A 27039-nucleotide genomic window follows, 5' to 3' on the forward strand; every position below is an offset into this window, starting at 1 on the left:
CAAGGCAATTCTGAACAACAAAGCCAGAAGACTTATATTACTGGAAATCCAGGCCTTTTACAAATCTGTAGTAACAGAAACAGTGATAATGGTGAAAGATATAATGTAGTTACCTGACTTATGATAAAGGTGACACTGTAGTGGAGAAAGGATTATCTTTTAAATAAATGGTACTGGGTTATCTGGATATCCAGGTGGTTAAAACATCATTTCTAAAACCCTGCCCCACAGTGTATACAAAAATCAATTCTAGATGGAATACAGATCTAAATATGAAAGGTAAAATAAAGATCTTAAAGAAGACACAAGAAATCTCTGCAACACCTTAGAGACTCACTTAAGACTTTCTTAAAACAGGGCACAAAATGTAAGAAACCTAGTGGAAAAAAATGGGTACTTCGTACTACATAAATTGGAGTACATTAATACTAAAAACTTCTGTTCTCAAAAGACTATTAAAAAAGGCAATCCAAGAGTATGACAAAATATTTGTAGTATATATATCCAATAGTGGATTTGTATCAGAATATTTAAAGAACTCCCGAAAAATCATAAGAAAAAGGATAATAACACAATAGAACAATGATAAGAAGTCTTGAAAGGCACTTCACAACACAAATATCCACATTTGCAATAAACATACAAAATGATATTCAACTTCATGAGTTGTCAGGGAAAATACAAATTAAATTTACAATGGAATCTACCTTCCAGAATGAGTAAAATTGTGGCAGGGGATAACAAGTGTTGGCAAGGGTGTGATGACCTGGAATTCTCATGTACTGATAAACTGCTTCAGCTACTCTGGAGAAATCTTTGGAGGTATCTACTGAAGTTGAATGTATGCAGAAATAGATGTATTTGCAAATGATACCAAGAGTATTTGTAAGAATCCCAAACTGAAAACAACCCAAATTTTGTTTCACATTTGGTGATAAGTAAATAAATTGTGGTACACATTTGGAGTATATAATAGAATAATACACATAAACATATGGGTGCATTTCACAAACACTGTTAAATAAGTCAGATCCCAACCATCCCCAGAAAAGACCCTAATACTCATCCCTATACATTACTGCAGTACATATATTTGTGAATGCACCTATTTCTAGATAATGAGGAGGGATTCCCTTAGAAGATCAGGTAAAACTGAGTTGTAGTATTATAAGTCAGGAGTGTTTATCCTTTGGAGGTATGAGAAGGGGACAAGGAAGCCTTTTCGGGGTGTGGATAAAGTTCAGTTTCATTATCTGGATTATAGTTATATGAGTGTGTTCACGGAGTTGAACATTTATGGTATGTACACCCCTCCAAATGTATATTTTAATGTCTACCTCAAAAAGTACACACTCATTTTCCTATGATAGAAACAAAATTCAGCCCCTTAGAAGCAAACATTGTGATATAACCATATTCTTTGTTGAAACCCCACGCTTTGGGATAGAAGTGTATAATGATCTCGAAATAACTGCAAAGGCTTTAGAAGAAACAGAAAAGTAGGTGTGAGAAACAAATCTAGCATTTGAATTGTCTGGTCAACAAATAAATATGTGAACACTAAATAGATATATCTGCTGGTAGGTACTCTAACAGTAAAGGACCCTAGAGATTCCTCCCCTACCTTCATTGCCAAATATTTCCTTTTTTCTGAGTAAAAGACTTTCCTAAGCATTTAAGCATTTGAAGTCAACTCTTTATAGTCTTTTTTCCTATTATCCATCACACCCTATAGATCTTTACTATTTATTTAAATACTTTTTAAATACTTTAAGATTTCTTGAAATTCCTGACCTGAGTCATCTTTGTGTTATGTCATACCCTGTCGCATCAAATTACCTTACATTGAATCAACAGAAGAAAGGTTATAAACTTAGCATTCATACCACCTGACATGAAAATATTCGCCAGCTGTTTCTTGTGCTTAAATGATTGTGTTCCAAATTCTAGATTATTAGCTTGGAAAAACAGTAAATTTTATAAAAATTTAATAGTCATCTCTGTACATTATTCTAGTGTGTAAATTTATGAGTGCACCCAATTCTAGATAAGGAAAGAGTTTTATTAGAAACATGTTTCTCTTTCACAGGAAAAAAGATGTGTAGCAATCTCTCTGCATCATACTTTCTTCATCTGTAAAACAGATATGTTGCAAGATTGTCATGACCATTAAATGAGGTAATGCACCGTGTTTGACATATTCTGTAACATCTAGTAAGCATTTACTAAATTATGGCTAAAATCATAATACCTGGATTCTGGCTCTAGCTCTTGCACTGATCACTGTGTAACTATGAGCAAATCTCTTAGCCTTTTTGAATAGCATCCCCCAAATGGGCCTAACAACACCTGTCCTGTTTATCCTTTAGGTTGTTAAGATAATAAAATGATGTAGGTAAACTATAAAGCCAGTAAAAATGGATGGTATTATTATGGTCCTGATGGAGGTTTAGAGGTTAAGTACCATAAAAATGAGATTTAAAAATCCATTTTATATAATCGAGAGAGCTGTACTTGATTTGTTAGTTTTGCAGATAATACACAAGTCATGACCATTATAGAAGCACCATTTTTCTGAGTATCAGAACTACAACTTCAAGTACATCTCAAATCAGAAGTTACTTAATGTGAATATTTGGTCCTGTTCATCACTCAGAAATAAGACCTTAACACTTGAATTTATGTAGTATAGAGTGTATGACAAGTGTATTGAAGGTTTTTGTTGAGAAAGTTCTTTGGTCTCAGGAATTCACTTCTAACAAAAATGATATGTTATTTAGCATAATTACAATTTGTAAAGCCCTTCAAAGATGGAAAACACTCTATAAATGCTTAGCATTTATTGCTACTAACACCTAACGAGGTTAAACTCTTCTTCAAAATGCATCTACCATTTGATGAATTAGTTGTTTAAATAACATGACATGACAAAAATGGTAGCTGCTGTATCATGAGTGATTTCATGATTATAGCAATCATTAGAACTTCTGTTATTAAATAGTTATAACTATTAAGCCATTATTCTACTAAGGTTATTATTGTCTTAGAAAATTGAGGCACTGAAAAGTGAAATAATTCATTTGATGGCAAACTTTAAGCTGCTACAGAATAAGGCCCAAGCCTCTGAGAAACTTCTGCAGTACAGATGCCACAAAGCTACACTGGCCAGTCTGCTAACCACTAGTATGTATGGCTGGTGAACTCTTGAAATGTGGCCAGTATTACTGAGGAAGTAACTTTTAAATTTTATTTAATTTTAAATAATTAAAAGTTAAAAACTGATACTCAGTTTAGTAATTATAAAAAAAAATGTGTGGACTAACCTGGGTACCTAAAACTACTTCAACTGTAAATTTTATGAAATCTAAATACAGTTAAAGTGTTTCCAGTGATAATTTAACATCTGATTTGAGATGTACTTGAAGTTGTAGTTGAGAATGTAAAGTTATGTATATGGCTTGCATTCTGTTTCTATTGGACAACACTATTAAACAGGTTCTAAGCCATGCAATAAATTATACATGATATGGAGCTTATTACTCCCTCTTTTATCCTTCCAATCAAATTATAGGAAGTTAGAGAAGGATATGTGAATGTTAAAAATGTTATTCAGTCTGGTAGTTAAAATCAGGTACAGTTATAGAATCTTTGATAGGTGGAAATTTTGCTCTTGTGAACTATAACCTGGGATCGCCTCAGTGATGTTCTCTTACATGATTAATAACCAAAAGAAAAAAAAAGAAAAAAAAAAAGACCGATGCAATTTGCTTATTTCTGTGATGTGAGTACTCCTACTGTGGTCATTTTCGAGCTGCCAACATGATGTCACTGAACTTTGTGTATCTCTTCCCAGCTCTATTGGCACTTGCAAGGCCATAGAAGCCTGTGCTAATAATGCATCACTAGAATACCTTCTGAATTCCTGACATCTTCATTTCTTGAAAGGTGTGTATGTATGTGCATGGTAGCAGCTGAAATAGGTCAGCTTTAAACTAAATTCTACCTCACAGCAAACTATAAGGATATATAGATTATATCTGGGAATGTAGGGCATTTTATTTTCTTTAAGCCTTTGGGAACTAAGTGACTATAAAAACTCTGATCGTTCCCTGATTCCCTTAGGAATATAGATTTATGGTAATATGAAGCCATTTTGTAAACTTTAAAATGGTTAAAAGAGGTATTTTGATAAAACATATGTATGTTTTTAACTCATAGGCTTTACAGACGAACTATATAACAGATTGTTTTGTGAACAGTGGTTTCCAGGGGACATGGTAAGAACTGATATAAATTCTGACACATTACATAGAGAATTTTATACATGCAAAATAAGTGTTTGTTAGAGGTCCAAATTCAGCTCAAAAGTAAACTAATAATTTTATGATTTTTGTCAGCTAATATGTGAAATCATCGTTTATTTAGAAATTATTCAGTTCCTATATTAGCTTTTCTGCTTTTGCACCTTGATGTTACTTTATACCGAAATTTATTGTATATAGGAAGATTTAATCCAAAAGAATCTTTTGAATAAAGCAATTGCCCTGCTAAGAGAATATTCGAACTAATTTTTTTCAATATGGATTTGTACAATTAGGTAGATATGAATAAATTTTTTTTTTTTTAGAATTGTATGTTGTCTAAAATTCTTTAGTATCTTAATTGGGTTCCAGTGGTCATCTAATCATATGCATAAAGTTTCAGTGCTGAAAAAGATTTAGAGTCTTCCAGTTCTGTCTCCTTATTTTATACATGAGCAAACTGAGACACAAAAAAGTGACTTTTAAAATGTCAGATGGTTAGTCTTGACTAGTTTCGCCAGAACTAGAACTGTCCTGACTACCACCCTGAACTGCATGAGTCTATTTGTCCATCCACATTTTGTGATTATTGATAGATACTTTTGTTGTACTCCACACTGGCCAAATTAGCACATATTCTATTTATTCTTAACTTTATGGTTTCATTAATTATTCTTAATGTTACATACTAATCCTCAAGTAAAATTCTTCATTATTTACTTGCAGAAAATTCAATTGGCAATAATTCTGGCCTGGATCAGCACAATTTACTATTCTGAAAATAAGTAAAACAGAGAAGAATGCTTGAAACTAACTTCTTTCTGAAAAGGAGAAAAAGTAGGGTTAAAACCCAGAGAGTGTAATATTTGCACCTTTCTCCACAGAAAAATACTATTAACATCTTTTGCTAAGTGTCAATTTATCACTAGGTGAGTTCTGAAAAGATGACATCTTGTTTCATTATATAGTTAACATATTTTAGAATCCTGAATACTATTTAACTGTTTAAATACTGGAAAGTTCTGACCTGAAAATAAATACCTAATTTAGAGAAAATCTATACTTAAGGTAATTAAGAACTGGTGTTATTTAACATGTCACATTTTGTGACTGACAGTGTTATGTTGCCACAAAGAAAGCAACAAAGGTTGGATACAGATGGATTCTAAGGAACTTTACTGGAAACTATAAATCTCTTTTAAGTTATACAAGTAATAGTCTTGTGTAGACCTCTGCAGCTAAGCAAAGCAGTTAGTCTTTGATGTGCTTATAATCATGAAGGGTTTAGGATTATATCTTTAGGCAAAGATGCCTAGAGATAGGAAGGTATAGATCAAACCTGACATCATGACACAATAAAGAGAAGCTAGGTGAAGTGGAGCCAGAAGTAGGTTGGCATGAATGAATCTCCGAAGTCAAACAAGTAATAGAATGTGGCCTCTCAAGCAGTGTAGGTAAACAGTTAAACCCAATTTTAAATTGCAGAATTTAAAACTTCTTCTGTAGATTAATTTTAGAAGCTTTTTATAAAAATAATGAGGTATTTTAAGTATAAGAGCAAAGTTTTACCTCTTAGATAACTCTGAGAAATTACCAGATATCACTGACAAACATCAAAGACCTTTTAAATGAAGAGAGATACCACATTCATGGCTGCAGTAGTCAATACTTTACTTTAAAAATGTTAAAATTAGGTTGGTGCAATTTCACTTAAAATACCTGGCCAAAAGTCGAGGTTCAAGGAAGCTGGTGGAGTAGGGGGATCTTGAGGAGGATCTCAGCCCATAAACACTGAGCTAACAGCTACCTTTAAGCACCTAACTATGAAAACAACCTGCAGATTGGCAGAACAGACCTTCCACAGTTAATCGTAGAGAGGAAGCCACATTGCAAAGAGTAGGAGGGGCAGAGACACAGTTGGGACCCAAACCCCCGGTGAGAATAAACACGAATCGGAGGAAAACCAAAAGCGGGGAGAAAGGAGAGGATCAGACCCCACATCAGGCATCCAGGCACTGGGAAGATGAGTCCCCATAACATCTAACTTTGAAAACCAGTGAGGCTTAACTTTAGGAGCTTTTAAAATCAGTGCAGCTTAAATCTGGGTGCCTTAAAAATCAGTGGGCTTAGCTCTGGGAACGCTGAAGGATGACCGTAAACTCAGTCCCTACCCTTAAAGAGTAAGTATAATAACTTGGCCAGGGACACAGCACAGAAGCGGCAGTTTGAAAAGTGCCTCAAGTGTACACAAAGATTTATTTACTAATCTCAGAACATACACTGAAAGGGAAGGGACTCTTCAGGATATTTCTCCAGGAGCAAAAGTGCTGGCAGGTGTCCTTTCTCTTCCTCTCTCCCAAACTAGCTGGACGCCTGGGGGAGCCAGTGGTAACACTCTCCACCTACCTTGCCAGCACTGGCAAGCCCACCCTTGTGTTCTGCATGGACCCACCTGCCTCAACAGGCATCCCTCCAAAGTGGCTCCTGCTCTGCCACATCCTGCAAGTAGCCCTGGCAGGGCCCAGCACTACTGCAAAGTGACACCTGTCCTGGTGAGAGTGTAAGATAACCCCCCACACCCGCGTGCCAGCCGTTCCAACAGCCGAGCCTTTTCAGTGGCTGTGCAGGGACAAAGCCCTGCTGCTTGGTGCGCCTGCAAGCGCAGATATGTAGGTCTGACTGCTTACCTTGCCCATCAACAAAAGCCTCCTGGCTGGCCATGCAGAAAGCAAGTTCTGCCACTCAGCGTACCTGCAGCTGTGCAGTGGTTAATTACAGACAGCTAACTTGACCACTGACTTTGCCCACCTCCAAGCCCACAGTTGCCTCAGACGTACCTCTCAACAGCACAGAGACCAATCCCTGTCTGGTGCACCCACAGCAGGCAAGGTGGGTCAGCAGCCTGGTCTGAAGGCAAACATGGCTCAGTCACAACAGCACTGTGCATGTGATCCACAAGCAGACACCCCTGCTGTGCCTGGTTCTGGTGACCAATGGAGATTGCACTGTAGAGCACCACAGGACCGCTCCTACACAAGGCCACTACTTTCAAGACCAGGAAATGTATCTGATTTTCTCATACACAGAAACAAACACAGAGAGTTAGACTTACAAGACATGTTAAAGGGAATTCTCTGGGTGGAAAGATAAGGCCATAACCAGAAATAAGAAAATGGTAAAGGAAAAAATCACGGGTAAAAGTAAACACAAAGTAAAGGTAATAGAAGATCCACTATAAAACCAGGATGGATATTAAAACACAAAAGCAGTAAGATCAAATATATCTACAAAAAACAGTCGAGATACACACAAAAACTGTAAAATATGACCTCATATACATAAAACATGCAGGCGGGAGTAAAAATTTAGTGCTTTTAGAATGTGTTTGGACTTACACAAACATCAACTTAATATAGACTGCTGTATACGTAATGTTAAATATGAACCTAATGGTAACCATATATCAAAAACCTATAATACACAAAAAATAAAGCCTAGCATAACACTAAAGAAAGCCATGAAATCACAAGAGAAGAGAAGAAGGAACAGAGAACTACAAGAACAACCAGAAAACAAGTAACAAAATGGCAGTAAGTACATTCTTATCAGTAATTACTCTAAATTAAATGGACTAAACACTCCAAAAGACATAGGGTGACTGCAGAGATTAAAAGAGGCTCACTTCAGACCTAATGACTGAATGTGAAGGGACAGAAAACTATGTACCATGCAAATGGAAACAAACAAAAAACATAGCAATACTTATATCAGAAAAATTAGACTTTTAAAAAACTTTAGCATGAGACAAAGAAGAGCATTTCATAATGATAAAACAGATCAATCCAACAAGAGGATATAACAGTTGTAAATATCTATGCACCAAAATTGGAGTACATAGATACATAAAGCAAATATAAAGACATAATGAAAAATATTGACGGTAATACAATATAAGGAACTTTAATACCCCACTTACATCAAAGATAGATCATCCAGAAAATCAACAAGGAAACATTGACTTTGAATGACACATCATTAGACCAGCTGGACTTATTAACATACAGAACATTCCATCCAAAAACAACAGGAGAGACATACTTTTCAAGTGCACATGGAACACTTTCCAGGATAGATTACAATTTAGACTACAATTCTCAATAAATTGGTATCATTTGATTTTTTCTGACCACAACACTATGAAACTAGAAATCAATCACAAGATAACTGGAAAAACACAAATATGTGGAGGCTAAACAACATGCTACAAAACAATTAGTCAACAACAACAAAAAATCAAAGAAGAAATCAAAACACAAATGGAAACAAATGAAAACACAGCAGATCAAAATCTTTGGGATGCAGTAAAAGCTGTTCTAGGAGGGAACTTCAGAGTGATACAGGCCTACCACAAGAAACAAAAATTTCAGACAATCTAACTTTACACCTAAAAGAGCTAGAAAAAGAAAATCTAAAGCTAGTAGAAAGAAGGAAATAATAAAGATGAGAGCAGAAGTAAGTGAAATACAGACTGCAAAACAATAGAAAATATCAATGAAACCAGGAACTGGTTCTTTGAAAAGATCAACAAAATTGATAAACCGTTACCCAGATTCATCAAGAAAAAAAAAAGGACTCAAAATCAGAAATAAAGGAGGAAATATAAAGGATTATAAGAGGATATTATAAAAAATCATATGCCAACAAATTGGACAACCTAGAAGAAATGGATAAATTCCTAGAAACATATAATCTTCCAAAACTCACTCAGGAACAAACAAAATTTGAATGAGACTAATTACTAGTAATGGAATTGAATCAGTAATGAAAAAACTTCCAACAAACAAAAGTCCAGAACCAGACAGCTTCACAGTGAATTCTACCAAACACTTAAAGAAGAATTAATATGTATTCATCTTGAACTTTTCCAAAACATGAGGAAGGAAAACTTCCAAATTCATTCTATATGGTCAGCCCTGATACCAAAAATAAATACAGACACTACAAAAAAAAAAAAAAGAACATTTCAAACCAATACCCTGATGCACATAGATGTAAAAATCGTCAACAAATATTAGCAAGCTGAATTCAAAAACATTAAAAGGATCATTTGCCATGACCAAGTGGCATTTATTCCAGGGATGCAAGAGTGGTTCAATATTCACAAACCAACCAATGTGACAAACCATATTAACAAAATGATAAAAAATCATATCATTGTCTCAAAAGATGCAGAAAAATCATTTGACACAACGCAACGTCCACTCATGATAAGAACTCTTAAAGTGGGTATAGAAGGCCAATACCTCCACATAATAAAGCCCATAGAGGTCGGAAAAAGATGGTGGAGGAGTAGGGGACCTTTTTTCAGCTGGTCCCCTGAATCGAACTGGATATCTACCAGATCATCCTGAACACCCACGAAATCAGCCCAACACATAGGAAGATAGATCTGGATCTCTACAGATGAAAATCTCCAGCGCTGAGTATTGAGGTATGAAGCGGGGAGCCGTGAAACCGCACACAGATATCAGAAGATAAACGGAAGAGGGAGGGAGCTGCCATGCTCGGGCACCGGGAAGCAGTAGCCACCTGCACTGGGGAGCGGGCGGACTCGCAGACGGGCACCCGTGAGAGAGCAGACTGAGACCGTAAGCCTGGGAACGCCCATGCAACCAGACGGAAAACCAGCGCTGTGGAGCAAGCACGAACCACACTGAAACAGGGAGCTCAGAAGTGCGCATGGGAACTGGGGACAGCTGGCGGTGTTAGAGGCACAAAGGACAGAGACGTGCCGGCCCTGGGAGCAAGGGCTGCAAGAACGGCTATGGAGCACACAGCCCAGAACACTGCAGGGTTTTCAGCAGCACCGACAGAAACAGAGTTAAAGTGGCCAGGAGAGCTCAGTGGAGAGCGGACTGCAATCTCTCTGTTCTGAGAAAGAAGCTAGGATATGGTCATTGCTGCTCTGAGTCTCACAAGAGTCACAAAAAACCACCAGGGAAAGCCGCCAGAGAACAAAGGCCCGGAAATATTGGTTCACATTGTGCCCATCCCCATCCCCCCTCGCAGGGGACGGGGCAACTCTACCCAAAGAGGGTTGCCTGAGTATCAGTGTGGCAGGCCCCTCCCCAAGAAGACAGGCTGAAAAATCAAGAAGCCCACATCCCTAAGGTCCCTATAAAACAAGTGCACACTGCCTGGGTCCTGGTCAATAATTTGGGCTCTGTACATCCCCGCAACCTCTCCTCATCGGAATGATGATGAGGAGAAACCCCCCCAGCAAAGAAAGGAGACAGAGACTGTGGCCTCTGCCACAGAAATGATGGATATGGATATAACCAAATTGTCAGAAATGGAGTTCAGAGTAACAGTGGTCAAGATGATGTGTAGGCTGGAAAAAAATATTAATGAAAATATTAACGAGAATATAGAATCTCTAAGGGTGGAAATGAGAGCAAATCTGGCAGAAATTAAAAATGCTATGAATCAAATGCAGTCTAAACTAGATGCTCTGATGGCCAGGGTAAATGAGGCAGAAGAATGAATTAGTTAATTGGAAGATGGGATGGAAGAATAGAATGAAAAAATGGAAACCTGGCTCAAAAAATCCAATCTCAAGAATGTAGATTACGGGAGACTACTGACTCAATGAAACGTTCCAATATCAGAATCATTGGCATCCCTGAGGGGGTGGAAAAAGAGAGAGGTTTAGAAGAGATATTTGAACAAATTGTAGCTGAGAACTTCCCTAATCTGGCAAAGGAAACAAGCATTCGTGTCCAAGAGGCAGAGAGGACCCCTCCCAAGATAAATGAGAATAGACCACCACGTCACATAATAGTGCAATTCGCAAATATTAGATCCAAGGATACAGGGTTGAAAGCGGCCAGGGGGAAGAGAATCCTCACGTACAGAGGGAGGAACATCAGAATAACGCCAGACCTGTCTACAGAGACCTGGCAGGCTAGGAAGGGTTGGCAGGGTACAAAGCTCTATCTGAGAAGAACATGCAGCCAAGGATCCTTTATCCAGCAAGGCTGTTATTCAGAATTGATGGAGAGATAAGGACCAGGATCAGAGAATTTTGGTTCTGATCAAAGAATTTTGATCTCCAGGAGCAGCAGAAACTGAAGGAATACGTAACCACCAAACCAGCCCTACATGAGCTATTAAGGGGGGGGTTCTATAAAAGTAAAGAGGCCCCAAGAGTGATACAGAACAGAAATTTACAATCTATAGAAACAAAGACTTCACAGGCAATATGACATCATTAAACTCATTTCTCTCAATAATCACTCTCAATGTGAATGGCCTAAATGCTCCCATTAAGACACAGGGTTGCGCTTTGGATAAAAAGACAGGACCCATCCATTTGCTGTCTACAAGAGACTCATTTTGAACCTAAAGATACATCCAGACTGAAAGTGAAGGGATGGAAAACCATTTTTCATGCCAATGGACCTCAAAAGAAAGCTGGGGTAGCAATTCTCAGATTAGATTTTAAACTAAAGACTGTAGTTAGAGATACAGAAGGACACTATATTATTCTTAAAGGATGTATCCAACAAGTGGATATGACAATTATAAATATCTATGCCCCTAACAGGGGAGCAGCTAGATACACAAGCCAACTCTTAACCAGAATAAAGAGACATATAGATAATAATACATTAATAGTAGGGGACCTCAACACTCCGCTCTCAGCAATAGACAGATCAGCTAAGCAGAAAATCAACAAAGAAACAAGAGCTTTGAATGACATACTGTACCAGATGGACCTCATAGATATATACAGAACACTATACCCCAGAACAACAGAATACTCATTCTTTTCGAATGCACAAGGAACGTTCTCCAGAATAGACCATATACTGGGTCACAAAACACGTCTCAACCGATACCAAAAGACTGAGATTATTCCCTGCATATTCTAAGACCACAATGCTTTGAAACTAGAACTCAATCATAAGGAAAAATTTGGAAGATAAAGACTTGGAAAATAAGAACCATCCTGCTCAAGAATGATTGGGTAAACCAGGAAATTAGAAATCAATTTAAACAATTTATGGAGACCAACGAGAATGAAAACACAACGGCCCAAAACCTATGGGACACTGCAAAGGCAGTCCTAAGAGGAAAATACATAGCCATCCAAGCCTCACTCAAAAGAATAGAAAAATATAAAATGCAGTTTTTATATTCTCACCTCAAGAAGCTGGAGCGGCAACAGAAGAACCATCCTAACCCATGCACAGGAAGGCAGTTGATCAAGATTAGAGCGGAGATCAATGAATTAAAAAACAGGAGCACATCACAGCAGATCAACAGAACTAGAAGCTGGTTCCTTGAAAGAATAAATAAGATTGATAAGCCACTGGCCGGACTTATTCAGAAGAATAGAGAAAGGACCCAAGTTAATAAAATTATGAATGAAAGTTAGAATCTCTAAGGGCGGAAAGGGAGAGATCACGACCAACACCAATGAAATAAGAAGGATCATTAGAAACTTTTTTTTTAAAAGATTTTATTTTATTTTATTCGACAGAGATAGAGACAGCCAGCGAGAGAGGGAACACAAGCAGGGGGAGTGGGAGAGGAAGAAGCAGGCTCCTAGTGGAGGAGCCTGATGTGGGGCTCGATCCCATAACGCCGGGATCACGCCCTGAGCCGAAGGCAGACGCTTAACCGCTGTGCCACCCAGGCGCCCCGATCATTAGAAACTTTTATCAACATTTTTATGCCAATAAATTAACCTGGAAGAAATGGATGCCTTCCTGCAAACTTATAAACTACCAAGACTGAAACAGGAAGAAATTGATTATTTAAACAGACCAATTAATTATGAAGAGATTGAAGCAGTAATCAAAAATCTCCCCAAAAACAAGAATCTAGGGCCTGACGGATTCCCAGGGAAATTCTACCAAACATTCAAAGAAGAAGTAATACCTATTCTCCTGAAGCTGTTTCAAAAAATAGAAACAGAAGGAAAACTACCAAACTCATTCTATGAGGCCAGTATTACCTTGATCCCCAAACCAGGGAACGACCCCATCAAAAAGGAGAATTACAGACCGATATCCCTGATGAATATAGATGCCAAAATTCTCAACAAGATCCTAGCTAATAGGATCCAACAGTACATTACAAGGATTATCCATCATGACCAATTGGGATTCATCCCTGAGATGCAAGGGTGGTTCAAAATTCACAAATCGATCAGTGTGATAGATCATATAAAAAAAAAAAGAGTCAAGAACCATATGATCCTCTCGATTGATGCAGAAATAGCATTTGAGAAAATACACCATCCTTTCCTGATTAAAATAATTCAGAGTGTAGGGATAGAGGGTACATTCCACAATTTCATAAAAACCATGTATGAAAAGCCTATAGCGAATTTCATTCTCAATGGGGAAAAGCTGAAAATCTTCCCCGTAAGATCAGGAACACAACAAGGATGCCCACTCTCGATGTTATTATTCAACATAGTACTAGAAGTCCTTGCAACAGCAATCAGACAACAAAAAGGGATAAAGGGTATTCAAATCATCAAAGAAGAAGTCAAACTGTCTCTCATTGCAGACGACATGATACTCTATGTGGAAAACCCAAAAGATTCCACCCCCAGATTACTAGAACTTATACAGTAATTCAGTAATGTGGCGGGATACAAAATCAAAGCTCAGAAATCAGTTGCATTTCTATACACGAACAATGAGACTGAAGAAAGAGAAATTAGGGAATCGATTCCACTTACAATAGCACCAAAATTCATACGTCATCTTGGAATTAACTTAACCAGAGAGGTAAAGGATCTATCTATATTCTAGAAACTACAGAGCACTCTTGAAAGACATTGAAGAATACACAAAAAGATGGAAAAATATTCCATGCTCATGGATCAGAAGAATTAACATAGTTAAAATGTCTATGCTACCCAGAGCGATTTACACTTTCAATGCTATCCCGATTAAAACACCAATGAAATTTTTCGAAGAACTGAAACAAATAGTCCTTAAATTTGTGTGGAATCAGAAAAGGCCCTGAACCGCCAAGGAACTGTTGAAAAGGAAAAACAAAGCTGGGGGCATCACGTTGCCTGATTTCAAGCTATACTACAGAGCTGTGATCACAAAGACAGCATGGTACTGGCACAAAAACAGACACACAGAACAATGGAACAGAATAGAGAACCCAGAAATGGACCCTCAGCTCTTTGGGCAACTAATCTTTGACAAAGCAGGAAAAAACATCCAGCAGAATAAAGACAGTCTCTTCAATAAATGGTGCTGGGAAAACTGGACAGCTACATGCAAAAGAATGAAACTTGACCACTCTCTCACACCATACACAAAGATAAACTCTAAATGGATGAAAGACCTCGATGTGAGACAGGAATCCATCAAAATCCTAGAGGAGAACATAGGCTGCAACCTCTTTGACATCAGCCACAGCAACTTTTTTCATGACACATCTCCAAAGGCAAGAGAAACAAAAGAAAAAATGAACTTGTGGGACTTCATCAAGATAAAAAGCTGCTGCACAGCCAAGGAAACAGTAAAAAAAACTAAGAGGCAGCCCACAAATGGGAGAAGATATTTGCAAATGACCCTACAGATAAAGGACTGGTATCCAAGGTCTACAAAGAACTTCTCAAACTCAATACACTAGAAACAAATAATCAAATAAAAAAAAATGGGCAGAAGATATGAACAGACACTTTTCCAATGAAGACAGACAAATGGCTAACAGACACATGAAAAAATGTTCAAAATCATTAGAGATCAGGGGAATTCAAATCAAAACCACATTGAGATAACACCCTACGCCATTTAGAATGGCAAAAATTGACAAGGCAGGAAACAACAAATGTTGGAGATGATGTGGAGAAAGGGGATCCCTCTTACACTGTTGGTGGGAATGGAAGTTGGTACAGGCACTTTGGAAAACAGTGTGGAGGTCCCTTAAAAAGTTAAAAATAGAGCTACCGTATGATCCAAGTATTGCATTACTGGGTATTTACCCCAAAGATACAGACGTAGTGAAGAGAAGGGCCATATGCACCCCAATGTTCACAGCAGCATTGTCCACAATAGCTAAATCGTTGAAGGAACCGAGATGCCCTTCAACAGATGACTGGATTAAGAAGTTGTGGTCCATATATACAATGGAATATTATTCAGCTATCAGAAAGAACGAGTTCTCAACATTTGCTGCAACATGGACAGCACTGGAAGAGATAATGCTAAGTGAAATAAGTCAAGCAGAGAAAGACAATTATCATATGATTTCTCTCATCTATGGAACATAAGAACTAGGAAGATCGGTAGGGGAAGAAAGGGATAAAGAAAGGGGGGGTAATCAGAAGGGGGAATGAAGCATGAGAGACTATGGACTACAAGAAACAAACTGAGGGCTTCAGAGGGGAGGGGGGTGGGGGAATGGGATATACCGGTGATGGGTAGTAAGGAGGGCACGTATTGCATGGTGCACTGGGTGTTATACGCAACTAATGAATCATCGAACTTTGCATCAGACACCAGGGATGTACTGTATGGTGACTAACATAATAAAAATAATAATAATAAAAAAAGAAATGCTAGTATCAAAAAAGACAAAAGAGTCGGTGAAGATGTGGGTAAAAGAGAATAGTCAGGTACAGTTGGTGGGATGTAAATTGGTGTTGCCACTATGAGAAACAGTATAGAGGTTCATCAAAAAATTAAAAATGGAAATAACATATAACCCAGTCATTACATATCTGAGTATTTTTCTGAAGCAAGTGAAAACATTAATTCAGAAAGATTTATGTACCTCTTTTTTGCAGATTTATAATAGCCAAGATACGGAAGCAATGCAAGTGTGCAATAGATGAATGGATAAATACAATGTGATTTGTGTGTATGTATGCATGTGTGTACACACACAGACACACACACACACACACACACTGGAATATTACTGAACCATAATAAAAAAGAATGAAATCTTGCCATTTGAGACAACATGAATGGACCTAGAGGGTATCATGCTAAGTGAAGTAAGTCAGACAGTGAAAGGCAAATACCACATAATTTCATTTATATGTGGAATCTAAAAAAAAAAAAAAAAAAAAAAAAACTGATCAAACAAAAGAAACTGACTCATAAATACAGACAAGAAATTGGTGGTTGCCATAGGGAAGTGGGTAGGAAAATCAAAATAAGTGAGAGAGATTAGGAACTACAAACTTCCATTTGTAAAGTAAGTCACAAGCATGAAAAGTATATTGGAAATATAGTGAATAATACTGTAATAAGGTTGCATGGTGACAGAGTATATAAGCATGCTTATCATTTTGTAATGTATATAATTGTTGAATAATGATATTGTACACCTTAAACTAATATTATATGTCAATTACATTTCTCTAAATACTTAAAGATTTAAAGCCAGAATTCCTTAAAATAGTGAGATACTGGGTCCAAGATGGCAATGCAGGGAGACCCTGAATTTACCCTCCTCCACAGACATGCCAAATCTATACGTATTGTTACAGCAATTCCTCCTGAAGAACTGAGGGCTGGTAGAACAGTTTCCTCACAACAAAAGAATAACCACATAGACAATGGTAAGATAGAGACATGACAATGAAAGGACCACCCACTCCTGCTGCTGCAAATAGCAGTGGGGAGGGATAGTATTAGTGACCATAAGCAGAGTCATCTGCCTTGTGGTGCAGAACAAAAGCTGCAGTTTAAAAGGTAACTAGAGGGGCGCTTGGGGGGCTCAGGCGGTTAAGCTTCTGCCTTCGGCTCAGGTCATGATCCCAGGATCCTAGGATCAAGTCCAGCATCAGGCTCCCTGCTCGGCCGGGAGTCTGCTTCTCCCTCTGCCCCTCCCTTCCCTGCTCATGTACACATACTCTCTCTTGCAAAAATAAATAAAATCTTTAAAAAAAATAAAAAAAGGGTAACTAGAATACAAGTGAACAAGCCCTAGAACCCTCCTAAACAGTAGGGGAGCTGCTGGAATTCTTTCTAGGTCAAAGGGGCAGGAGAGTGCCACCACGGTTTATGCTCTCATCAACCTTGATGGCACAGAACGGAGCAGGGTCTGCTCGCTACAGCCAGTCTGCAGTCTCAGTGAGTTTTCGGTCCCTAGCCCACTCCAGCCCTGGATACCCTGGGGCACAGGAAAAAAGCCATAGTTTAAAAGAGTGACTGAAATATAAAGAACTAGCCCTAAAACTCTACCAAATGGTGGAGGAGCTACTGGAACTCTGGGTGAGAGCAGCTGCTGAGCACCAAGGTTTACATTCTCCTTCCACCTTGATAGTGTAGATAGCACTAGGGTCCAAGTGTTCTAAATGGCCTACCACTTCTGTGAGCCCTGTGCCCCTAGCTCACACCAGCCCTGGCCATTCCAAGGTGGCCCCAGTGCAGTGCATCTCCATCTCCAGCATGTTACCAAGGTGGCATAGGCACAATGCATCCTAGAACACCCTGGCTCAGAGTTCTTCAGGACCTCCTGGCTCATAGTTGCTTTGGATACAACTGCCCAGCCAAGGTGTCCCCATGCACAGAGTACCCCAGGACGCCATAGCTTGCATTTGCTTCAGCTCTTCTGCCAGAGCACTCTGTGTGTGGGGAATCTTGGGACTGTCCCAGCCCATGCCTACTTCAGATATGGCCATCCCACTAGGATAGCCCAAGCACGGAGTACCCTGTCATGCCTAACTCATGCCAGCCAGAGTGCCACCCAGTGAACCAAAGTTACCAGGCACACACAGCCTACACAGAGTACAACCATACATAAGACCACTCCTTCACATTTCAGAGAAGCTTTCCTACATAATTCATAGAAACAGCCACAGAAAGTCAGCCAAAATGAGAAGACAGAGAAATATGCCCCAAATGAAAGAATGAAACAAAAACTTCAGAATTAGAAGTAAATCAAACAGATAAGAAATATGCCAGATAAAGAATTTAAAGTAATGATCATAAAGATGTTCACTGTGTGAAGAGTGGAAGAACTGAGTGAGAACTTCAACAAAGAGAGAGAAGATATGAGGAAGAACCAATCGGAATTGAATACAATAACTGAAATGAAAAATATACTGGAGAAAATCAATAGTTTTGTGGATGCAGAAGAATGGATCAGTGATCTGGAAGACATGGTAGTGAAAAGCACCCAATCTGAACAGCATAAAGAAAAAAAAGAAGTTTAAAAAATGAGGATAGGTTAAGGGATCTCTTGGATAATATCAAGTAAACAAAGATTCACATTATCCCAGAAGGAGAAGAAAGAAAAGAGAAGAAAACTTACTTGAAGAAATAGATGAAAATTTCTCTAACCTGGGGAAGGAAACAGACATCCAGGTTCAGAAAGCACAAAGAGTTCTAAACAAGATGAACCCAAGGAGGTCCACATAAAATATCAAAGATTAAAGACAGAATTTGAAGGGAGCAAGAGAAAAGTTACATACAAGGGACCCTACAAGGGTAACAGCTGATTTTTCAGCAGAAACTTTGCAGGTCAAAAGAGTGGCATTATATATTCAGAATGCTGAAAGGAAAAACCTGCAACCAAGTATATTCTACCCAGCAAGGTTAGTATTCAAAATTGGAGAGAGAAAGTGTTTCCCAAACAAATAAAGGTTTAAAAAGTTCATGACCATTAAACCACTTATAGGAAATGTTAAATGGACTTAATTAGAAGAAAAATATGAATTAAAAAATGTAATACCTAATAACATACACAGAAAACATGGAAGGGGGTAGTAAAAGTATTTTTTTTTAAAGATTTTATTTATTTATTTGTCAGAGAGAGAGAGAGCACAAGCAAGGGGGAGCGGCAGGCAGAGGGAGAAGCAGGCTCCCCGCTGAGCAAGGAGCCCGATGTGGGACTCGATCCCAGGACCCTGCAATCATGACCCGGGCTGAAGGCAGATGCTTAACCAACTGAACCACCCAGGCATCCCAAAACTGCTTTTAGAATATGTTTGAACTTAAGTTACCATGAACTTCATACAGACTTCTCTATACATAGAGTATTATATATGAACCTCGTGGTAACCACAAACCCATACTTATAATATAAGGGAATTTATTACCCCACTTACATCAAAGGATAGATCATCCAGACCGACTATCAATAAGAAAACAGTGTCTTAGTTGGTGAGAATGCAAACTGGTGCAGCCGCTCTGGAAAACAATATGGAAATGCCTCAAAAAAGTTAAAAATAGAACTACCCTATGATCTAGCAATTGTACTACTAGGATTAACCCAAAGGATACAAAAATACTAATTCAAAGGGACACATGCACCCTAATGGTTACAACAGAATTATCAACAATAGCCAAATTATGGGAAAAGCCCAAATATTCATCAACTGATGAATGGATAAAGAAGAGGCGGTATGGTACGTATGGAATATTACTCAGCCATAAAAAAGAGCAAAATATTGCCATTTGCAACAACATGGATGGAGCTAGAGAGTATTATGCTAAGTGAAATAAGTCAGAGAAAGACAAATACTATATTATATCACTCATATGTGGAATTTAAGAAACAAACAAATGAACATGGCGGGGGGAAGAGAAGCGAACCAAGAAACAGACTCAACTATAGAGAACAGAATGATGGTTACTGGGGGGGGGAGGGTTTAAACAGGGGATGGTGATTAAGGAAGGCACTTGTGATGAGCACTGAGTATTGTAAATGATGAATCACTAAATTCAACACCTGAAACTAATATTGCACTGTATGTTAACTAGGTGGAATTAAAGAAAAAAATGTACAGAACATTCCACCCAAAACCAACAGAATACTCATTCTTTTCCCGTGCACATGGAACATTTTCTGGGACAGATCAAAACAAGTCTCAATAAATAAAAGATAGGTATCACATGTATCTTTTCTGACCACAACACTATGAAACTAGAAATCAATCAAGAAAAAAACCAGAAAAACACAAATATGTGGAGGCTAAACAACGTGCTACAAAACAAACAGTTGGTCAACAGCAACAAAAAATCAAACAGGAAATCAAACATGGAAATAAATGAAAATGAAAATAAATGAAAATGAACAATGGTTCAAAATCATTGAGATGCAATGAAAATAGTTCTAAGGGAAATTTAAATTAATACTGAGATACATCAAACAAAAATCTCAAACAATGTAAGCTTACAATTACAAGGAACTAGAAAAAGAACAAGCAAAACCTAAGATAAGTATAAGGAAGGGAAAAATAGAGATCAGAATAGAAATATATGAGATAAGGACTAAAATAAAAATAGAAAAGATCAGCGAAACCAAGAGCTATTTTTTTTTTTAAAAGATCTACGGAATTAATAAACTTTTAGCCAGATTCCTCGGGGGGGGGGGGGGGGAAGAGGGAGGATCCAAATAAATTCAGAAATAAAAAAGGAAAGGTGACAAAATACTACAAAAATACAAAAGATTAGAAGAGACTACTGCAAAAAATTATATGCCAACACATTGGACAGCCTAGACAAAATGGATAAATTCTTAGAAACATAATCTTCCAAAACTGAATGAAGAAGAAATAGAAAATCTGAACAGACCAATTAGTAGTAAAAAAATTGAATCCATTATCAAAAAACTCCCAATAAACAACAATCTAAGACCAGATAGATTCACAGTTAAATTCTACCAGATGTTTAAAGAAGTCAGTAGTGGGGAGCCTTTGTAGCTCAGTCGGTTGAGCATCTGACTCTGGTTTTGGCTCGGGTCATGATCTTGGGGTTGTGAGATTGAGCCCCACATCAGGCTCTGTGCTTAGTATGGAGTCTGTTCCTCTCCCTCTGTTCCCCCCCTCTTGTGCTCTCTCAGTCTCTCAAATAGAAAAATAAAATCTTAAAAAAAAATAGAGTACATATTTTTGTTAATCTATTCTGAAAAACAGAAGAGGAAGAAAAACTTCCACATATATTCTACAAGACACCATACTTTGATACGAAAACCAGACAAAGACACTACAAAGAAAGAAAACTACAGGCCAATAACCCTGATAAACAAAGATGCATAAACCCTCCACAAAATATTAGCAAACAACTTTGAATGATACATTAGAAGGATCATTCACTACGATTAAGTGGGCTTTATTCCAGGAAGGCAAGGATGGTTCAATATTTGTAAACCAATCAATGTGCAAAACTATATTAACAAAGTGAAAGATAAAAATCACATGATCATTCCAAGAGATGTAAAAAAAAAAAAAAAAAGCTTATGATAAAATTCAACATCTGTTTCTGATAAAAGCTCTCAATAAAGTGGTTTTACAGGGAATATGCCACAACATAATACAGGCCATATATGAAAAACCCACAGCTAACATACTCAATAGTGAAATGCTGTAAGCTTTTCCTCTAAAAACTCAAATAAGACTAGGATGTCACTCTCATCACTTTTATTGAACACAGTACTGGAAGTCATAAGCACAGCAATCAGACAAGAAAAGAAATAAGCAGCATCCATATTAGTAAGGAATAAGTGAAAATGTCATCATTTGCAGATGATATGATACTATACATAGAAAACCCTAAGACTTCACCAAAAAACGATTAGAAATGATAAATTCAGTAAAATTGCAGGACACAAAATTAATACACAGAAATCAGTTGCATTTCTATACACTACTAATGAAGTGGCAGAGAAATTTAAAAAACAATCCCATTAATAGCAGGGAGATCGGTAGGAGAAGGAAGGGAAGAATGGAGGGGGGGTAAACAGAAGGGGGAATGAACCATGAGAGACTGTGGACTCTGGAAAACAAACTGAGAGTTTCAGAGGAGAGGGATGGGGGGATGGGCTAGCCAGGTGATCAGTATTCAGGAGGGCACGTATTGCATGGAGCACTGGGTGTAATACACAAACAATGAATCATGGAACACATCATAAACTAATGATGTACTGTATGGTGACTAACATAGCAATAAAAAATTAAAAAAAACCATAAAAATTAAAAAAGAATCGCATTTACGATGGCACTAAAAAAATAAAATACCTAGGAAGAAACTTAATCAAGGAGGTGAAAGACCTGTACTCTGAAAACTCTAAAACATTGATGAAACAAATTGAAGATGACACAAAAAAGGGAGATATTCCATGCTCATGGATTGGAACAACCCATACTGTTAAAATGTTCATAATACCCAAAGCAGTCTACAGTTTCAATGCAATCCTCATCAACACCAATAGCTTTTCCCCCCATAGAACTAGAATAATCGTAAATTGGTATAGAACAACAAAAGATCCCGAATAGCCAAAGCAATCTTGACAAGTATCATAATCCCAGATTTCAAGATACAGTTTATAAAGCTGTAGTAATCAAAAACAGTATAGTACTGACACAAAAACAGATCCATGACACAGAATAGACAACCCAGAAATAAACCCAAATTTATAATGTCAATTAATCTTCAACAAAGGAGGCAAGAATGCACAATGGAGAAAAGACAGTCTATTCAACAAATGGTGCTAGAAAACTGGATGGCTACATGCAACAGAATGAAACTGGACTAGTTTTTAACACCATACAAAAAAATTAAGCTCAAATTGGATTAAAGAGTTAAACGTTAGACCTAAAACCATAAAACTTTAGAAGAAAATATAGGTAATAATTTCTTTGACAGCAGCCTTAGCAATATCTTTCTAGACCTATCTCTTCAGGCAAGGGAGACAGAAGCAAAAATAAACTATTGGGACTACACCAAAACAAAAAGCAACCTACTGAATGGGATAAGATATTTGCAATGATCCATCTGACAAGGAGTTAATATTCAAAATATATTAAGAATGTATACAACCCACCACCAAAAAAGCCCATCAAACAATCCAGTTAAAAAATGGAAAGAGTACCTACCTGAACAGACATTTTTCCAAAGACGACAAACAGATGGCCAATAGGTACATGAAACAGAACTCAATATTACTAATCAGCAGGATTATGCAAATCAAAACCACAATGAGATATCACTTTACACCTGTCAGAATGGCTCTAATCAAAATGACAAGCAGTAAGTGTTGTTGAGGAAGTGGAGATAAAGGAACCTTCATGCACTCTTGGTGGGACTGTAAGTTGGCAGAGCCACTGTAGAAAACCATATGAATACTTCTCAGAAAATTAAAAATAAATATACTGCATGATCCAGTAATTCCACTACTGGGTATTTACCCAAAATGAAAACACTAACCTGAAAAGATATATGTACTCCTGTGTATTGCAGCATTATTTATAATAGCCAAAATATGGAAACAACCCAAGTGTCCATTAGCAGATGAATGGATAAATATGTATATACGTATACACATACGCACACACTCAACCATAAAAAAGAGTAAGATCTTGCCATCTGAGACAGCATGGATGGACCTAGAGGATATGCTAAGTGAAATAAGTCAGACACAGATAAATACGTGGAATCAAAACAAAACAAAACAAAACAAAAGAAACAAAAAGCAGAAACAGACCCATAATTATAGAGAAAAACTGAGGGTGGCCAGAGGGGATGTGTGTAGAGGATGGGCAAATGAGTCAAGGGGGAGTGGAAGATACAGGCTTCCAGTTACAGAATGAAGAAGTCATTGGATGAAAGGTATAGGGAATCTAGTCAATGGTATTATAATAGTGTTGTATGGTGACAGATGAAAGCTACATTTATGGTGAGCGTAACATAAGATATAGACTTGTGGAATGTATCATTGTGTGTCAACTATACTTCAATTAAAAAAAAAACACTGAGATATTTGTGCAAGTACAAAGAGACCAATGAAATAAAGAGCCCAGGAACATTCTATATATACACTATCACATTTACAAAATATTAATGTCTTCCCCACCAGAATGGCTAAAATGCAAAAGGCAGACAATATCATGCATCAGTGAGGATGGAGCAAGCTCTACTGTTATGGACTGCTGGTGAGAAGATAAACTGTTATAGCCCCTTAGGAAAACTGGAAATAACTACTGTAGGGGAGCAGATTTTTCCACCATAAAGCTATGTGCCTTTGGGATGCGGTGAAAGGGGAACCATCTTGCACTGGTAGGTTGACAGGAATGCAAACTGGTGTAGCCACTCTGGAAAAGAGGATGGAAATTCCTCAAAAAATTGAAAATAGAACTACCCTATCACCCAGCGATCACACTACTAGATATTTACCTAAAGAATACAAAAATATTTCTTTGAAGGGATATGTACACCCCGGTATTTATGCTGGCATTATCAACAACAGCCAAATTATGGAAAGAGCCCAAATGTCCACTGACTGATGAATGGATAAAGAAGAGGTGGTATATATATATACAATGGGATATTAGCCTTAAAAGGAATGAAATCTAATATTACACCACTGTATGTTAACTGGAATTTAAATAAAAACTTTAAAAAATAAGAATATATAAATTTGACTAAAAAAAGATACGCCTCTTTGGCATAATGATTATTCTAAGCTGGTATTTTTTAAGAAACTGTAGACACAACAATATGTCTGAAATCCAAGTTGCCCTTCCTTAAGAGACACTTCCATGTATAAGGGAAATCTCCATTTGGAAGGGTGTCTCCCTCAGTATCATGAAGAGGGGGATGACTCTTAGATGCCTAGAAACGGTCATCAGTGAAGAAAGGCATGAACTTAAATCTGCATGACAACTTTAGCCTTTTTTTTTAATGCTTTTTATGGTAACCTCCCATAACTGATCCTCTACCTACAACATCTTCTTTTGTTTTTTGATGGAGATGGTATTTAAGGTGACGGCTTCAGCCTATTTTGGTGAGATGCTAAGTTTTCCTGGGTCTCTCCCATGTATACAGGAGGTATATGTATTATTAAACCTTGTTTCATTTTCTATTAATCAGGCTTTTTTTTTTTTTCTTGGATCTTTTTTTTTTAATTTAAATACAATTAGCCAACATACAGTACATCATTAGTTTCTCTATTAATCAGTCTTGTGTAAATTTGATTTTTAGTCATCATGGAAAAACCTTGAAGGATAGAGGAAAATTTCTTCCTCTTCCACACTATTAACGTTGAACATATGAATGTATCCTGTGTCACAGCAAATCCACTTTTAAGCACATACTCAGCAGATCTGTGTATACATCTGTTAAAAGACAAACACAAGTACATTCACAGCAACACTATTCACATAAGCCCCAAACTTGAAAGAACTCAAATATCTGGCATAGAATGAATAAAAGTATATATATTTATCTACTGGAATACTATATAAATAAATAAATAGGAAAGAATTACAATAAAAAGGAAAGAATTATAATTATATACAGCAATATAAAAGAATATCATAAAGTTAAGTGAAAGGAGCCCAAACCAGAATAATAGTATATATATTCCAGTTATTTAAAATTTGAAAGAAAGATAAAACTAATGTATAGTGTTATGAGTAAAGATAGTTGGGCTGGGATGTAGTATCTTAAAGTGGGTATGAGAGGGCTTGTGCGGTCCTGATAATGTATGTTACTTGGTCTGGATAATGGTTACAAGAATGTGTTTATTTGTAAAAATCTGTTGTCAAATTTATGATTTGTGTGCTTTTCTGTATGTATGTTATACTAGAATAAAAAATTTAAATAAAAAACTTTCAAATTGTTCAGATTATTATCACTGAACTTATCCTTTGGCAACTCTTGCTTTTAGTTATGTTGATGGCTACCACATGTGATAATTTTTACAGACTCTTCCATTTAGACTAAAATACTTGAACTTATTTATTTTTTAAAAAGAGTTTATTTACTTATTTGCAGAGAGAGAGAGAGAGAGCACAGAAGGGGGAGCGGCAGGCAGGAGAGGGAGAAGCAGGCTTTCCGCTGAGCGGGGAGCCTGATGTGGGGCTCAATCCCAGGACACTGGGATCATGACCTGAGCCCAAGGCAGACAGACGCTTAACCGACTGAGCCACCCAGGCACCCCTGAAATCCTTCAACTTGAATACTCTTATTATTTTACATAATTTACCTTCTTGCTTGCATCAAAGAACACTTTTGAAAGCCAAAAATTTAATTTTCTGCTTTCAGAAATGTTTGAGAGAGCAGAATTGAACTAAATTAAAGGAACCTGAGATAAAATTAGCTTTCCCCAGCATGATGTGGGCTCTATGGAAGAACTAGACAGAAACTACCATTAAGAAACTAGAGATTCTTTCTTAATTCCTTTCCTAATTTTGAGTGGGAGTCAACCCAATTTTCTAGAATAAAAGTGGAGTAGAACATCCGTCTGAATGTTCACCTTTTGATAGTTACTGTTGTTACTGAATGGTATCTTTGTTAAGGGAGAGTAATCAAGGTCAAAGGGAAAGGCCTGAAAAAAAGGCTGAAAAGTGGGGAGGAACAGGGTTTCAGTGAAGAAAGATATTTGCTAGAAATAAGGCAGGGCTCAAAGGGCTATTTGGCTTGGAAGTATCAGCTGGCTACAGTAATGTAATCAAGCATTCACAGGGCACAGAAAGCATACTGGTGAATAATGGAGTTTCTTCATTTTTCTGAAATTCTGTGATAACTTCTTCACATTCCTTTTCAGCCTTAGTAACTTTAAATAGCTTTAAAATGCAAAACCTCCATTGTTAAAGAGAAGCTGGCAATTGCTCCTTTTGGCTGCAAACAGCATTATAAAAACAAAGATGATCAATCCATGGAGAGGCTTGTTATAATAATTTGAAGCAAATTTACAAAGCAGATATCTATTAAAACTTCGTTTCTTAGGAGTTCCACAAGGA

General features: G+C 37.3%; 1 protein-coding gene across 19 annotated transcripts in view; it reads right to left on the reverse strand.

The window, feature by feature from the left end:
* Positions 1–27039, reverse strand: part of WDPCP (WD repeat containing planar cell polarity effector) — a 489024-nt gene that overhangs the window by 135149 nt on the left and 326836 nt on the right. The window contains exon 15 of one of the 19 annotated variants that reach the window (XM_057309432.1): positions 1–25410. This exon is cut by the window's left edge and continues 13380 nt beyond it. The exons of the other annotated variants lie outside the window; for them this stretch is intronic. Coding sequence (XP_057165415.1) covers positions 25361–25410 — 50 coding nt within the window. The 3' untranslated portion in view covers positions 1–25360. The remainder of the gene's footprint in view (positions 25411–27039) is intronic. 19 annotated transcript variants of the gene reach the window in all.

This window comes from Ursus arctos, unplaced genomic scaffold (genome assembly GCF_023065955.2).
Source record: "Ursus arctos isolate Adak ecotype North America unplaced genomic scaffold, UrsArc2.0 scaffold_8, whole genome shotgun sequence".
Classification (NCBI taxonomy): Eukaryota; Metazoa; Chordata; class Mammalia; order Carnivora; family Ursidae; genus Ursus; species Ursus arctos.